The sequence below is a fragment of the Marmota flaviventris genome, chromosome 4 (genome assembly GCF_047511675.1).
Source record: "Marmota flaviventris isolate mMarFla1 chromosome 4, mMarFla1.hap1, whole genome shotgun sequence".
In the NCBI taxonomy this organism is placed as follows: domain Eukaryota; kingdom Metazoa; phylum Chordata; class Mammalia; order Rodentia; family Sciuridae; genus Marmota; species Marmota flaviventris.
The window spans coordinates 52769100-52786592 of NC_092501.1; the positions used below are offsets into that span (position 1 = coordinate 52769100).

Consider the following 17493-nt stretch of genomic DNA (forward strand, 5'->3'; position numbering starts at 1 on the left):
AGACTCATGTCTGGAGTTCTGAAGCTTGGCAGCCCGAGGTCGAGGGGCCCACATCTGGCAAGGGCTTCTTGCTGTGCCGTTCCAGAGCAGAAGGCAAAGGTCAAGAGCATGCACAAGTGAGAGAGAGAGAGAGAGAGAGAGAGAAGGGAAGGGAGCCCACTGTCCTTTCACCAGGAACCCGCTGCAGAGATGACCGTGTTGACCCATTTCCAAGGGCTCAGCCCTCGCCACCATTCACCCCCGGGAGGTCCCACCTCTCAGCACTGCTGTGCTGGGGACTAGGCCCCCGGCAAGTGAACTCTGGGGTCCCACTCACACCAGAGCATGCTGCTCCTGTCCTGAGGAGGTCGCAGAGCTGTGGCCCAATCTCCTGTCGTTCCCACCTGGATCCAGAGCACTGCTGCCCAGGCCCGTTTACGCAGAAGGGTGGCTTCTGCCTTCACTCTGCCAGGCTCCTGCCTACGGCCCACGCAAACGTGCTCAAGGGCCGAGGGCTCCTGGCTCCCATTCTCTGTTTCGACTTCAGCAGCCTGGGACAGAGGAGCTGGGGAAGACTGAGTCCGGGGAACCAGTAAATGAAAGAGGATCCACTCTCTTCATTTTTTTTTTTTATTTTTTAAAAACCTTAAATTTTGAACAGGTTTAAGTTTATAGAAGCTTTGTGAAAATAGAGAATTCCCACCTACTCCCTCACCCCATTTCCCATTTTTATATATATATATATAACAGCTCTATGGAGGCATAATCCACACTCTGTAAAATTCGCCCATTTAATGTGTATGATTCAATGGCTTCAGTATTCACAATTCCAGAACATTCTCATGGCTTCAAGAAGAATTCGGGTTCAGCCGTCACTCCCCTCTTCCCTGCAAGCTCCCTTTGCCCTAGAAAACCACTGATATTTTCTTGTCTCTGTCAATTTGCCTGTTTTGGCTGTAAATTGAATCGTGCAGTCTTTAATGTCTGGCTTCCCTCATTCAGCATGATACTCTCAGGGTCCATCCACGTCGCAGTGTGCTATTACTACTTCATTTTTTAAGGTTGAGTAATATTCCAAGTATGGACAGACCACAGTTTGTTTATCCATTCATCAGCCAATGGATTTTGGGTTATTTTCACCTGTCAGCTATTGTGAATAATGTTGCTAGGAACATTCGTGTACAAGTTTTTCTGTGTGTGTGTGTATGTGTGTGTGTGTGTGCATGTGAGTGCATGTGAAGACACACATTTTGAATTCTCAAGTATCTACCTAGGAGTAGATTATTGGGTCATATGATAACTCTACTTTTTAACTCTTTGAGGAACTTCCAGACCATTTTCCAAAGTGACTACACCATTTTAATTCCCATTAGCAGGCATGAATTTTGGATCTACATCCTGCCAATACCTGTCATTATCTAGCTTTCAAACTACAACCATCCTCGTGAGCACAGAGTGGAGTATTGTTGTCCTGATCTGTATTCCCCTGATGGTTAAGGAGGTTGACCTGGTTGATGATGCTGAGCTGGTGCACGCCTGCAATCCCAGCGACTTGGGAGGCTGAGGCAGGAGGATCGCAAGTTCAAAGCCAGCCTCAGCAACTCACTGAGACCCTGTCTCTAAATAAAATACAAAATCGGGCTGGGGATGTGGCTCAGTGGTCAAGTGCCCTTGAGTTCAATCCCTGGTACCCCCACCCCCCAAAAAAGAAAGAAAGAAAAAAAAAAGGCTGGGGATGTGACTTAGTAGTGAAGCACCCCTGGGTGAAATACCTGGTAGTAATAATAATGATGATGATGTTGAGTTTCTTTCCATGCACTTTAGTGGCCATTTGTGTATCTGCTTTGGAGAAACAGCTATTTAGATATAACAGTATTTTTAAAAATAAAACTCCTGTATGGCCCATGAGGATGCTCCATTTTGCTGGGACTTTCTAGCCCTTGAAGGAAAGCTCGTTGGACATGTTGGTACGAGGACCTGGTGTTTTTGTTTGCTTTGAGCTCCAGCACGCTAAGATCAATAATGGGAGATTATTAATGCAGGGTAATTATTGCCTACATACCTTCTTCCTGCCAGCTGGGGAGAAGAAAATAGTGCACATGAGCAGTTTCTCTATCACCATCTGAGAGGCTCTTGGTCCCTAGTGGGAGAGGAGTGGCAGGGGTCCTGGGGCCCATCTCTTCCCTGGGCTCCCCAAACCCACCACTCTTTTTCCACCAAACCACAAGGGTCTGCAACTTCTCTCCTCGCACCGCTTTGGGGAACCAGTCTCCGGGGCACCCTGGAGTCCCCGCCCCACTGGGTCTCAGCCATTCCTTCTCCTTGACGCTACACAGCAGGTGCTTTTGATTGACACTCTGACCCATGGGACCCTTGCTCTGTGTCTGTCCCTCGGGTCAATCCCACAGGCGAAAGGCAGTGAAATCCCACAGAGATGCCATGGCCATGATTGTGCCCAGACTGGGAAGGAGTGAAAATCTGAACAGGACCAGAAGCACGGAAATCAACCCGGACCAGGAAAACACAACAGCAGCCCTGCCGTTCCCCAAGCTGGGGACAGACAGGGAGGGACACGGCCAGCTGCAAAGCTAACAGGAAATGTGGTCCCTCCTGGCAGCTGTAGAATGCCATAATCACCCTCTCTCCGAGCAACTACTGGTCTTGCCAGTGCAGCCCCCAGAGCCACCGTGACTATCTCCAGGCATTCCTGTGGCTCCCCAGTGGCTTGGCCACCTTTGTGGCTCCCAACCCCTAGTTAATCCCCACAGCTCTGACTCTCCCTCCCAGGCCATCCAACCCGGAGCCGACCCTGCCTCTCTGGGAACCTCTGCAGCCTGCCTCAACGGACCCTGGAAGACACACTCCCGCCTTCCTCTTGGCCATCCAGCAAGTCAACATATTAGACTTGAACTCCGATGCCCTTGGCTGATTGGACTTTAATAGCTGGTATGGCCTCTGTGGAGCCCTGCTCTCTTTGGCCGCTGGTGCATTTTGTCCATCCAGCTAAGATTTGATTGCTGTCAGATCATGAACCCAGGGTTGCGATTGCTTAGGCTTGTCTTCCTGCAGCAGGAAGCAGGACAAAAATCACGCCTGTTGCTGGGTGTGGTGGCGCACACCTGTGATCCCAGCGGCTCAGGAGGCTGAGGCAGGAGGATCGTGAGTTCAAAGCCAGCCCCAGCAAAAAGCAAGGCACTAAGCAACTCAGTGAGACCCTGTCTCTAAATAAAATGCAAAATAGGACTGGGGATGTGGCTCAGTGGCTGAGAGTCCCTGAGTTCCATCCCTGGCACCCCCCCGCCCCCCCCCAAAAAAAAAAGAAAAATATCCCACCTGTGAGCTCCTTTCCCAATCTGGTCATTTCCATGATAGGGGTGGACCATTAAAAATGCTGGCATTTGACAGTTTTGTTGCCCACGCAGGATCGTAGACAATTGTCCAGCCCTGAAATTGGACAGCAGTTGGGTAAAGGGCCGATGATCAGCGTACACTGCAGAGCCACTCCCAAAGCCCTGCCAGGGATGGCGGTCACCTCACCCTGCCTCTGAATCCCTTCCCATTTGTCTCTGAGGAAGTATCTTCTCTCTTTGGGCCTCAGTCTGCCACTCAGCTATGCCCCTTCTTAAAAGGTGGAAAATCTGTGATTCTAAATTCAAACTACAGAATCATGTGGGGTTCCCAGAAGATTTGTTTCATGCTTTCTATGTTCCCGACACAAGGCTTAGCATTGTATACAAATTTTCCCACTTGGTCCTCATAACAAAGAGATTAAATGTTGTTTATTATTGTTATAGTTTAGTTGGACACGTCCCCAAAGGCTTGATCCACAGGGCACCAGTGTTCCAAGGGGGAAAGTCAACCTTTGCACTTTGCTGGAAAGCGACTGGATCCTGAGGGCTCTGCGCAACCAATGGGAGGTGTGGAAACCTAAGAGGTGGAAGTTGGAGGGAGAGATCTTTGGGAGTGTGTCCTTGGGGACTGTATCTTGTCCCTGGCCTCTCTCTGCTTTCTGGCTGCAAGGAGGTGAGCAGCTTTCTTCTGCCACAGTCTTCTGTCATAATGCTCTGCTCACCTCAGGCCCAGAGCAGTGCAGTCAACCAACTGTGGGCTGAAAACTCTGACACTGTGAACCAAAATCAATATTTCATTTTTTTCCTCAGGTATTTTGTTATAGCAATGAAAAGCTGACTAATACAATAACACTCATTTTTGATAAGGAAGGTGAAGCAGAGAGAGGTTAAGTGATTTGATGTGCAGCTAGCAAGTGACAACCTATGCATTTAATTGGCACAGCTCACTGCTTCCTTAAGTGTCACAGAGAAATCAAAAAGAAACCAAGGCATAGAGAGAGATGTGATTCCTCATCCACACCACCAGAACCCAAGTGTCTTGGCTTCCTAGTCCAATACCCTCTCTCAGCCTCTCACTTTTTCCAGAGTGGCCAGCGACATCCCTTCCAAACTGGTCTAGCCAGAACCTGGAGAGGATCTCCTTCCAAGAGCCTAACCCTTTAAAACAGACTGACCTGGACCTGCCCACTTGGGACTTGGAAGCCAAGGCAAGGCCAAGGAGGATGGGGGAGGGGCTCCCAGGTAAGATGCTCCTTTGTTGGAGGCTCTGGGGGACCAGGCCCACCCAGTCTGGCAGGCCATCTTCTCTTCAGCAGCTCAGCAGCCCAGAGGTTGCTAATCAAGGCCACAGACCAAATCCAGAGCATTGATAGGTTAGCTGTGACCTTTGGAGGTTTTTGTAGTTGTTGTTTTGATAACTATCTCTCTATTTATGGTACCAGGGATTGAATCCAGGGCTCTCAACCACTGAGCCACATCCCCAGCCCTTTTTGTATTTTATTTAGAGACAGGGTCTCACTGAGTTGCTCAGGGCTTTGCTAAGTTGCTGAAGCTGGCTTTGAACTCACGATCCTCCTGCCTCAGCTTCCTGAGCCACTGGGATTACAGGTGTGCGCCACTGTGCCTAGATGGAGTATTTGTTTTTGAGCATTTAAAAATCAGTAGTTGGCACTAGGATTTCATCTCACTCCTGTCAGAATGGCAATCATCAAGAATACAGGAAATAATAAATGTTGGCAAGGATGTGGGGGAAAAGGTTCACTCATACACTGCTGGTGGGACTGCAAATTGGTGCAACCACTCTGGAAAGCAGTATGGAAATTCCTCAGAAAACTGGGAATGAAATCACCATTTGACCCAGCTATCCCACTCCTCGGTTTATACCCAAAGGACTTTAAATCAGCATACTACAGTGACACAGCCACATCAATGTTCATAGCAGCTCAATTCACAATAGCTAGACTATGGAACCAACCTTGGTGTCCCTCAATAGGTGAATGGATAAAGAAAATGTGGTACATATACTCAGCTTTAAAGAAGAGTGAAATTATGGCATTTGCCAGTAAATGGTTGGAGTTGGAGAATATCATGCTAAGCGAAATAAGCCAATCCCACAAAACCAAAGGCCGAATGTTCTCTTTAATATGCAGATGCTGATTCACAATAAGGTGGAAGCACTTAGATTAGGTAGAGGGACGTGATGGGAGGGAAGGGGAGGGGGTGTGGGGATAGGAAAGACTGTAGAATGACACAGACATTATTACTGTATGTACACATGTGACTACATGACCAATATGATTCTGCAACATGTACCCTCAGAAAATGAGAAATCATATCCCATCTACGTATGATTCATCAAAGTGCATAAATGCATTCTACTGTCATGGATAACTAATCAAAACAAATTAAAAAGTTAATAAAATTAAAAAAAAAGGAGAAAATCAGTAGCTGGGTCTTCCAACGAAGCCCCAGAAACACCGGGTCCTTGCTCCTCAAGGCCTCAGCCGAGGTGGACACCACAGTCCCCATCCTCGTTTACAAGGTCACTGGTGTAGGAGAGCCTTGCTGGCAGACCTGCCCTTCCCAGCAGGCCCTGGTGTGTCCAGCCCCCTGCACCCGTTCCCTGACGCGCTGCCCTCATGCACCCTGGCCTCCAGGCCCCACCGAGGCAGCTCAAGTGCTTCCCACCTTGTCCCGGCTGGCCCCGTGGCCCAGGGAGCCTCCAGTCAATCACTGTTTTATAGAAGCAGCTGGGCCCCGGCCAGGGGAAGGGTTTTGCCCGCACTCACAGCAGGGTGATCTGTGAACTGTGTTTTATTGCGTTGTAAGTCACAGGAAATGAGCAGGGGAACAATTCAGCCATTGCAAAAAGTGTCTGGTGACGGCTCAGCTTTTGTCTAGTGGCCAGTGCTGTGGTTCCTTGGCCGAGGGGAGGGAGGGCAGACTCCATGGCTCCAGAGCCAGGCTCGGCCACTCCCTCTTTTCTTGGAGGGGTTTCCAGCCAGAACATTAGATTTGGCACTGTCTTCTGTCCTGGGAGCCTCAGGTCTTGTTCTTTTTGCAAACACTGTCACTTCCTAGGTAGCAGGGGCTGTCCTCCGTACAGAGTTCCAGGTGTGTATTTTGTCAGCTGTGTGGTCTCTCCCTAGCTGACAATATGGAGATTAGCTCTACACTCTTCTGGCTGTGTGACTTTAGATAAGTGACCCAATCTCTCTGAGCCTCAGTTTCTTCATCTGGGAAATGGGGACAATAAGAATACCAACTTCGAGGGTTATGGTAAGAATCTAGTGAAACATTAGGTCAAGGGCATAACATAGTGCCTGGCACAAGTCTCTGCTGAATATAACATCAGCATGTGTTCCCCAGTGCTGGAATTAATCTAGAACAAAAGCCTCATTACTAGTACCACGCCACCTTCCTGACAACTTGTTATACGGGGGAAAGGGAACGTTTACAAAGGCTGTCACAGCCACCTCCATGGAGCCTTCACGGCTGGAGATTAGGCCAGAGGTGGAGGTGGTTGTCCCCCCCCCCCCTCCCCGTCTTGCAGGTTTGGAGGCAGCCACGGCCTCCTTCCCAGACCGTGCTCCACCTCCTGCATCCTGCCCAACACATGGGGGAGCTCAGCTGATGCTGAGGATTCAGAAAGCCCTGGAATGTCCCAGCTCCTGGGGACATGGTCATGAATGCCAATTCTTGCCATGCAGATGGCAAATTCACAAGGTTCTGGAAATAGCATCTGTTCGGATGCCCAGGTCTTCTTCTGTAGGTGTTTTGAGAGAAGATAAAAATAAAACTTTTCCATGTTTGGGGTTATTGCACCATTGGAGAGACTACAATCTGAACAACAATTTGTAGGAGGCAGTTTGGAAACACATATGGAGTAATTTTGAGATGCAGTTTTGGTGCATTCTGCACCAGGTGAACTCTCCTTAGGTGTGATAAAAGTTTTTCCTACCCCACTGTTTATGATACCAAAATTGTGACATAACCTAAATTGACAGTGCTAGGGGATTGGGTTAAATAAATGATCACTTAGCCATAGGGTAAGGTACTGTGTGGTCATTAGAATTGCAGATGCAGCTCGACTTGTTTCAGGGTGGAAATGTGTCCTTATATTATTGTGCAGTGGTGGGGGGAGGAGACAAGTTGCTGATGGCCTTAATAGCTGGTTGGTGTGTGTGTGTGTGTGTGTGTGTGTGTGTGTGTGTATGAACATACACCTAAGCACACGTATCTAGAAGGGTGATCAAATTGTTAATGTGGTTTTTGCTAGATTAAAAAAAATTGATTTTTTTATCAAGTTTTAAATTTTGTCAATAATAAACACATAATTTTTTTTTCCTGGGCTTTTGTTGTTGTTTTGGTACCAGAGATTGAACCCAGGGGTGCTTAACCACTGAACCGCATCTCCAGTCCTTTAAAATTTTTTTTGTTTTGTTTTGAGACAGGGGTTCGCTAAGTTGCTTAGGGCCTTGCTCAGTTGCTGAGGCTGGTTTTGAACTTACAATCCTCCTGCCTCATCCTCCAGAGCTGCTGGGATTATGGGTGTACACCACCACATTCAGCCACAAATATGTAATTTTTTCATAATTTTTTAAAAGAGAGAAGAAAGTGGGGTACAGACCCAGGAGATATCAAGTTAGTGACAGCTGGGTCCCCAGGCACTGACCAGCTACGTTCTTACCTGTCCTTTCTCTTCCTCATCCCTCCACCCTGGGTGTCCCCACCTTTGCCCAAGCCTCAGGCACCTGAAGCCAGGTAGGGAATAGGGGCTTCTAAGAAGAGCCCACAGAGTTCCAGGTCAGGTGATGCAGACTCTGTGCTGTCCCTGCTTCCCCTGCCACCAAACCCAGTGGTTTACAAAAAAGAAAGAGTCCAGAGGCCAAACTGCCCCGTGGAGACCAGGCTGCTCCCCAGGAACAGGACAAGGCTCAGCTGCCCGTCTTCTCCCACTGGAGGAATGGGAAGGCGAGTCCTCGCTGAGCTCCATCCTCTCCCATCCTCTCCCACCAAGAGCCCACAGGGCTTGTTAGGGAGACCCAAATGAAGTCACAGGCCAAAGTCCCAAAGAAGCCTGCTGGACGAAGACAGCCTTAGTGGAGGCCTGGGTAAGGGAGGCCCATTCTGCACCTCGATCACCTGGGGAAGTGTTGCATCCTAACAACAGCAGGGCTGCTGACTTGTGAACACGGTCTACTGTAATGTCGACAATCACCCTCTTCAGTGCAGCGTTCTCTGTGATGCTGCAGAGATTTGGGTATACCCGTGTCTGCTGTTCGTGGTGCTCCTGGAAATGGATATTGCTTTTTAAACTTTCCCTCTGAAACTTGGTCAGGGTCTCAAGAAGGCCAGGGCTGTCCCGGGCCTCCTGTCCTGACTTACATTTTTCTTAGGCCTGCAGAGGAGAGCCACGGTTGGGCACAGACTCCTCTCGTGGCGGGGGCTGCCAATGTCTCTAAAGGACACATTCACTATTAAACCTCTATCAACATTTCAGGTGGATTTTCTTACCTGCTCTTAGGGCAGGTAAGGAACACCATAATAGCGTGCAGACCTCTTAAGGCAGGGCAACGCTGCCTGTGTCCTTGTCACCCTTTGGAATTCAGTTTGCTTGCTTGCTTTACAACCTCAGTTCTGAGGGACTCAAAGAGAACTTTGTAGGTTATCAGGTTTTGTTCATTATTAAGGTAGAGTGAGGGTTTTTTGTTTGTTTTGTTTTGTTTTTCTCAGTGCTGGGGGTGGACACACAGGTCCTTGTGCATGCTAGGTCCATGCTCAGCTGATGAGCCACATCCCCTGCCCTCAGGCAGGGTGTAGGTAACCTGCCATCAGGGTCCCAAGGCCCAGGCTGCCTGCCCAACACCTTGGAGCTACAGGAGGGGGGCCAAAGAGAGATTGGAGAAGGGAGAGGACCCCACAGGCTGAGGTCAGGGGCTCTGGGGCAAGCTCCCCTATCCCCAAGGTGATTGGATCTGTAATCCCTATTTAGGAAAACCCAATGATCCATCCCACCCCAGGAGGCACCCACGACACCATAATAGCCTGCATTTGCTGTCGCTCTATCTTGGTTCTTCCACAGAGGGACAAGGCAAATAAATGCTTTCATTCTTCTCTTTCGGATGGACAGAGGGGCCCCGGGCCCTCCAAATGCTAGAGTCCTGAAGTTCCCAGGCAATGTCTCCTCCCCATACTGGGCTCCGTGGGCCTGAAGCTCCAGGGCAGTTCCTCAGGATGGCTTCTAGAACCTTCTTCCTCCTTGCCCATGTTGCAGCTCTGCTTCTAGATGTTAAGCTTCTGCCAGAGATGCTGATTAGTGAGGGTTCCCAGTGCTCTAAAATATAAATTTCTGACCCACCACCCCTGCTCCTGTCCCTACAGTAGCAATGATCAGTGGTCACTGCCCAGAGGACTATGGGAAAAAAGGATTCTTAGGGGAATCTGGCTCGGGAGGGAAGAGCGCAGTGATGGATTGGCGATGTCTGCCTTGGGCACAAGATGGGGAGACACATCAGCATAGGGTTTTCATGTGTTGTCCCTGCCCAGGCAATGGACCAGCACTGCTGTTAGAGCTGGGCTACGGGGGCACTTAGAAGGCCCCCATCCACCCATACAACCTCTTATGGCAGAAATTGTACTGGGCCAAGGGACACTCCCATCCAGGGCCCATGTTCTCCGTCTTAGCAGGCCCACAGAATTTCCTGCCTCAGCCATCCTGAATCAGCCTCAGGGTCCTATGCCAGCACCTTCCAACGTCAGTCCCCTTGGGGTGTGACTGGGTCACCACATGCGTTCTCTGAGGCTCATGTGGCCACCATTTGCAAACAGGTAGCTCTCAAGGAGGGGCTGTCTGCTGAAGGATGTAAATGGCACTCGGCCATGAGGTCTGGGTTGTCCACACACACGTTCAGTCCTTGGAGGTGGGAAGAGAAGGGGCATGTGCTCTGGGAACAAGGGTCTCTCTACTCTTTGGATCAAGAGTTAGAGTGAAGTGTTAAGAAGGGAACTGTGTATGTGTAGCGAAACAGTGTGGTGATTGATTAGTGATATCTGACACGGGCGGGGCGGGGTGAGGTGGGAAGGGCACTTTTAAATTACACAGCGGGCTCCCAATCAGCCCTCCTCGTCCAATAAGACATACCAAATTCCTTCCTACCACCTGGAATCCAGTCCTGCCGGGATCCCTCCCAAGGAAAGAGTGTGCATCACCTTTCAAGGAAGCCGCCTCAGGCAGGTTTGGAAAGCTCTGGCCATTTAAATACTTATCTCACTGTGGAGCCCCAAACCACCTCCCAGGCATCGCCACCCTCTGAGTGGTGCTTTGCCCAGGGCTGCGCAGCTCCATCAGGTCCCCTCCCTGTCTCCACCCCCAGATCTTGCCACAGCCCAGCCTGAGAGCTGGCTTCACTGTCTCCTTCCTCCAAAACAGAGGAAAAAAGCACACACACACACACACACACCAGCACTTTTGGGGAGGTTAAAACAAATCACCAAGAGCAATGTTAATAAATACACGACACTGTGAAGACCTGACCTCCCAGGCCAGGGGCTCACACTCCCCAACCCAGGCCCAGCTGGCTCTCACAGGAATGTTCGGCGTGTGCCCAGCAGTCTATGGAGGGGACCCCCCAGAGCTTCTGTTCTCCAGGAGGTCCCAGGTCAGGGCCCAGTGCTCCCCTCCCACCAGCCGGGGAAGGCATGAACCCACAAGCACCTCTTCCCCTTGAAGGGTCTGAGAGAGACCCTCCAGCACCTTGGAGTGAGGACCCCCAGGAACAGCCTGAAAACCTGAGAGCCAAGGGGCCGAGGACTGGTACCTGCCCCTTGGAGGTGGCCAGGAGGCTGCTGACCTGACTGAGGCCCTATAGCACCAGGGGTCGATGTGTCCCCCCACCCCAGCATGGGACAGAGCTGGCATCCTGGTCTTGTCACCCCCGGAGCCTGGCTGGGTGGACTCTCTCCGCCTGGGAGCCCCTTGGAGCACCAGGCCTCTGGCCGAGCTCCAGTCAGGTGGGAGAGACCCCTGACTCCAGAGGAGTGGGCTCTGACGGAGGGAAATCCCGTCTCCTCCGTGTCCCAAGCCAGGCCCTCCAAACCCTGGAGTAAGGACTGAAGTCGTCGTCCCTGGTCTCGCCAGGGATCAAGCACCAGCTTGGAGACTCCTGATGAGGATGTGGGGTCAGGGTGCCCTGGGCCCTCTTCTCTGGACATCTGGGTATGCAATTGCAAGGCCAATTTGTAACCTGGAGTCACCATAAATAGTAGAAGTGACATCCGCAGGGACACAGTGTGGCCACAAGTGCTGCTCTCCAGCTGGCAGAGGTGAGTGGCCTCTGCCTGGCCTCAGCCAGGGGAGCTGCGAGGGGAGCTGGACCTGAGACCAACGCACTTGTCGCCTGCCACCCTGCAGCAGGGAGCCTCCCCACCAGGCTCACCCTGGCCCCTTCCTCAGCCTGCCCTCGGAGGAGCCCCCCAACTTCCCTCGGCCCCACTCTGCCTTTCTGGGGCCTGCACGGGGGGCCCAGCAGCCCTAGGAAAGCAGAAGCCCTACAGCTCCCAGCATGGGCTTCGGTCCTGCCTGGGCCCAGGGCTGTGGGGAGGGACCGTTACCAACCCTCAGTCCTGGTGGGAGCAACCGCAGGAGGCCCTGAGAGGTCCCGTCTGGGCCCGGCTGGCTGAGGTATCCCACCCCCCAACGTGGGGGAAAGAGCCTCGCGGCCCCAAACAAGAACCAAAAGGCAAATAACTTAAAAAAGGAAGCCTGCGCTTGCCCCTGTCCCTCAGGGTGTGTCCTCTGAGCTGGGGACACTGGGGCAGCACACAGAGTGTAAACATGACTGGCCGGAAGGGTGTGGCATGGCTCATGTCACCGGGGAGGTGGCAGGAAGGCCAGTGCCTGGATGCCTTGGTTCCTCCCTGGACTGTCCTGGGCCCTCAGAGGCTGGCACAGGTGGCTGGGTCCAGCCCCAAGGTGGTCCCTGAGGAGTGGTAGGGGAGGTGCCCCCAAATGCTCTAGGGCTCAGAGTCTGGGAGGCTGAGGAGCCCCTGTCCCGTGGTCCCGGGAGCTGGGTGGGTCGGCCTTGCTGATGGTCGTCCAACTCTCCTGGCCCCCTGGCGGGCTCCACAGCCTCCGGAGTGGCCTTGGGTTCTGGTAAGGAGGTCCCAGGAGTGGAGAGCGGAGGAGGCGAGGCTGGGCTGGGGTCCGGGCTGGTGGCGGGGCCCGAGGCCTTCTTGGTGCAGGATTCGCAGCACAGGCGGTGGTAGCCAGGGATGGTGCAGTAGCGACCGAGCACTTCCAGGTGGCAGAAGATGGACCTGTCCCCCGCACAGGGCTCCACTGCATACACAGCACAAGGACCAAGGCCAGGGCGTGCCCGTCAGCCAGGTGACCCTGCCACAGGGCCCCACCTCCCGCTCACCCACACCTGCCTGCCCTCCAGCCCCTACCCTGCCAGACTCACTACAGGGCTTTTCCTAGAGGGGCCACCACCGGTCCCCAGACAGGACAGAGCCCTCCTTTGTGGGCTGGAATGGTGGTCTCAATGTGCACCCCCTGCACACAGCATGGGCCTCCCCTGGCGCTGGGTGCCCAGGTAAACCATCAGGCCCACCAGGAACTCTGAGCCCCTGCAGTGCTTTAACAGAACCCTCCAGGGACTCTGATGGGGGACCCGAGAGTCGTGCTCAGCGCAATTCATCGCAGGCCGTCCAGCGGAATCGAGGGGAGCCTCACAGACAGCCGTGCCTGCGCTCTTCCCAGAAAACCTGGGCACAGAGGCGCTTCCAACCTGCAGCAGAGCGTGAGAGCCCCGTTCTGGATGGAAGTGGGACTCCCCACCCCCGACTCCCAGTCAACCCAGAGGACTCCGACCCCTCCAGGCGCTGCCAGGCTAATGTCCAGGGAGCTCACACCTGGAACAAGCAGATGGACATTCGGCCACATCCGGGACAGCTGGGTCGTTAAGCTCTCTACCACTGACTCTGGAGTGAGGCAAATCAAGGCTCAGATCCAGGCTCTGCCACTTAACAGCGGTGAAACCTTGGGGAAAATCCCTTAAATTCCCCAAGCCTGGTTTCTCCACCTGTAAAATGGGGATCGAGCTGCCACGTCCCAGTGAATGACAACACTGCATTATAATAAACACCTGGCACCGAGGGGCGCTCCCCGTCCTAATTTGCTTTGCTTTAAATGCATCTCGAATGTTGCTGTGATTAATCCAGGTAGGTGTCTCTAGGCGGAATAGGAAGACAAGAGCAGAGAGGGCTACTAATTTCCGCCAGAGAACACCGTGGGTGGTGGGTAGGCTACGGGAACAGATCACAGAAAACGGAAACCCAGTAGCCTCTAGATGGCGCCCAAGTTCCAGGACCTTCCTCTTTGCTTTTGGGAAGAGGAAGGAACCCCAGGAAATTGCCCAGCTTGAGCCTGAGCAGAGGAGCAGAGAAACAGAGAAGTTCAGGGATTTCCCAAGGTCACACAGCTATCTGATCCTCTTACTAGGAGCTGAGGTCTGGTGTTTCTGCCACTCACTTTGTCAGACCCTGGATCTTGAGAGAGAAAAAGAGAGAAAACCTAAGAAGGGAGCAAAAAACATAAATCCTGCCATATAGCAGGTGCTCAGCAAATCTTTCTTCATGGAGGAACGAATGGAGAGATGGGAGATGAACTGACAGGCTCCTGGACATGAAGCAGAAAGAAACTGCTATTCCTGTTGTGTTGGCCAACAGCTGGGTGGGGGGCGTTCCTTCATTTAATTTTTTCAAGAGCCCTACAAAGGGGTGACCTATAGTTGCTCATCCAAAAATCTTGGATCCAGATGATTCGGAATTGGGACTTGGGCAAGGTGGGGGGTAGTCAGAAAATTAGTCCTCTGTGTATTCATATTATAGAACATCCTCAATAGACTGATAGATATCCCCTTGTAACCAAATATAGCAAAGTTTCAATAGCAAAAGACTAAGTCACCTCATTAGGTCTGGTCTGATTTTGCAACAAAAGGAGTTTGCACAAAACTCAGGATAAAAACTTTTCTAAGTTTGTTTGTGTGTGTGTTGTACTGGGGATTGAACTCAGGGGTGCTTACCCACTGAGCCACATCCCCAGTGCTTTTTTTGTACTTTATCTAGAGACAGGGTCTCACTGAATTGCTTAGGGCCTCACTAAGTTGCTGGGGCTGGCTTTGAATTCATGATCCTCCTGCCTCAGCCTCCCGAGCCCCTGGGATTGCAGGCGTGTGCCCAGCTTTTCCTAAGCATTTTGGAACCCCAGATAAGAGGTTATGGACCAGCACAGGACCATCCCACTTCCCAGCTGCAGACTTGGAGGCTCAAGAAGCTGAGGCCACACAGACAGATGTCAGGCTGGGTCTGCTTTGCTACTTGGCCCATGCTTGGATGCCTGGGCCCCCTGAAAGGTTTGGGGAGTGAGGGAGGAGTCCATTCAGTCACCTACCTGATGCTATCCTGTTCGTGGGAGGCGACGGCCCTGACTGTGGTACCCACTGCCCCTCTGGAGTCACAGGCTCCTTGGCCTTCACTGTGGAGTTCTGGAGGTTTCCTGGGAGCAAGGAGAAGCAGCTCTAGTACAGGTGAGCACCCCCTATCCAAAATGCTCGAGACCAGAAATAGTTCACAGTGTAGATGATTTCAGACTTTGCAATATTTTCATGCACATAATGAAATACATTGGTGAAGACACAAGTCTAAACACAAGGTTCACTTGTTCCTTGTACACATGGTGAGAGGGTAACTTTACACAATATTTTTCAGATAATTTGGGGAATGAAAGTTTGTGTATCACGTTCCCCTTGAGGATGCTATGTTCTACATAGGAATTTTTTATTTGTATGTTTGTTTATTTTTGCAGCACTGAGGATTGAGCCCAGGGGTACTCCATCACTGAGCTACATCCACAGCTCCCCAGCCCTTTTAACTTTTATTTGAGACAGGGTCTCACCGAGTTTCCCAGGCTGGCCTCAAACGTGGTTGTTTTGTTTGTTTGGTTGGTTTTTATCTTTATTTTGTTTATTTATTTTTATGTGGTGCTGAGGATTGAACCCAGGGCCTCGCACATGCTAGGTGAGCGCTCTACCGCTGAGCCACAACCCCAGCCCTGAACTTGGTTGTTTTTTGTTTGTTTGGTCCAGGGATTGAACCCATGGGCACCTAACCATGGAGCCACATCCTTAACCCCCTTTAAAAATATTTATTTATTTATTTTGAGGCTGGATCTTGCTAAATTGCTTATAGCCTCACTAAGTTGCTGAGGCTGGCCCTGAATTTTTGATCCTCCTGCCTCAGCCTCCTCCGTGGCTGGGGTTATAGGTGTATACCACCGCGCCAGGCTGTGCATCTGAGTTTTGACCACGGCTTGCCCCATGAGGTCAGGTATGGACTTTTCTCCTGTGGCATCATGCCAGCACTCAAAACGTTTTGGATTTTAGAGCACTTTGGATTTCATATTTTTGGATTAGGGATGCTTAGCCTATATCTGGGATTCCTAAGGGCCACAATCCAAGGCAGGTCTGGGTGCAAGGTCAAGGCCTTGCTGGGCCAGGCCTCCCCATCCCCGGCTCACCTCCACAGGCTGGCAGGCTGCAGACCTGGACAGTGTCTGGCTTGTCCCCCTCACACTGGCCAAGGCTGTTGGTGTTGGTCCTGCACACCACCTGCCGCTGCTGGATGCCCTCTCCGCAGGTGGCCGAGCACTGCCAGGAAAGGGCAGGGGCCAGGACAGCGCCAGGCAGGACAGGTGGAAGGAGAGACAGAGGGTGGACCAGTGAGCTCAGAATCCAGCTAAAGCCCAAGGACAGAAAGGTACAAAGGAGGGTGCCACACCTTCACCTGACCAAAGGGACTTGCAAGGACTGCTTCTAAGGAGCCTCACCTGGCCACCACACCATTGTCAGATTGTCCTTAATCAGTGATGAAGACCAACTGCGCCGAGCTTGGGACTCCAAAGACCCTCCCACAATCTCCATGCTAAATTCTCAGGGAGACAAAGTGAGTGGCGGGAGGGGACTTCTGGGACCCCCTTCCAGCTACTACCACCTGTGTTAATTGAGCCTGGTCTATGCTCCTCCTGGTCGTCGTCGTCATCCTCCTCCTCCTCCTCCTCCTTCTTCGTTTTTTAATATGTTTAGTTGTAGTTGGATACAATACCTTTATTTTATTTATTTATTTTTATGTGGTGCTGAGGATCGAACCCAGTGCCTCACACGGGCCAGGAAAGCGCCCCACCCCTGAGCCCCAGCCCCAGCCCTGTGCCTGGGTTCTTAAATATTTTGTGTATCCCCCTAGCAAGCTCCCCTGCAGCCCACCCCATGGAGTGACCTAGGCAGGATGATTTACTCGATGGCACCTTGTTAAGGACACACAGGAGCCTTAACTAGCAGCCTCATTAGTTCAGTTCCCAACTCTGTCAATCAAGAGACCTAAAGGACAGGATCTCTCTGGCCCCTTCTAGCTCTGACATGCCATGATCTTGTGACTCAGTTTACCCCACTTGTAGAGGTCTGCCCAATGTCTCCTTCCCTGTCAGGGACAGGCATGAGTGCCAGGAGCAGAGGTAACAGGTATCAGGGGCTCGGGCTGTCACACACGCCACCTCCGGGTCGGACACACTTCCTACTCTGATAAATGGGTCACGGGGTGGGGGGGTAGGATTCTGGGGTGGAGAGGCAGGCCCCCAGGGAACAAGGCTGCCCAATCAGGTCACATTTTAGGCACTGACCAAATCCTCCTAAAGCAGGACACGGGAGAGCCTGCAGAGCTTACTTCTCATCCTGGAGCATGTGACCACTGGGTGAGACACAAGGGTCCCCGGGCCACAGACAACCACGGGACGACCATGGCTCCTCCCCCCAGGATGAATAATGACCAAGAGCAGCCTCCAGACCTGAGTGTTTACCAGGCTCACCATCCGTTTTCTCTATGAGGCCTTGGAGGACTAGCAATCTTTATTTTATATCAAAATGAATGAAGCTATATGTTATGGAGATAAATATAAAATCTACACAAGTAGGGATTTTTGTCTTTTATTTACTTTTGCTTTTTTATTTGTATTGGTACTGGGGCTGGCACTCAGAGGCCCTTACATGCTGGGCAAGTACTCTTCCACTGAGCTGCACCCGAGCCCTGGGTAGGGGTTTGGACTCTCTTT

General features: G+C 51.7%; 1 protein-coding gene across 2 annotated transcripts in view; it reads right to left on the reverse strand.

Moving 5' to 3' along the window:
- Positions 1-12045: 12045 nt before the first annotated feature.
- Adamts14 (ADAM metallopeptidase with thrombospondin type 1 motif 14) overlaps positions 12046-17493 on the reverse strand; it is a 75209-nt gene continuing 69761 nt past the window's right edge. For both annotated transcript variants that reach the window (XM_027931303.2, XM_027931302.2), the window contains exons 20-22: positions 15910-16039; positions 14785-14889; positions 12046-12669 (exon numbers count right to left, since the gene is read on the reverse strand). In XM_027931303.2, the coding sequence (XP_027787104.2) occupies positions 12194-12669; positions 14785-14889; positions 15910-16039 (711 nt within the window). In that variant the 3' untranslated portion in view covers positions 12046-12193. The remainder of the gene's footprint in view (positions 12670-14784; positions 14890-15909; positions 16040-17493) is intronic.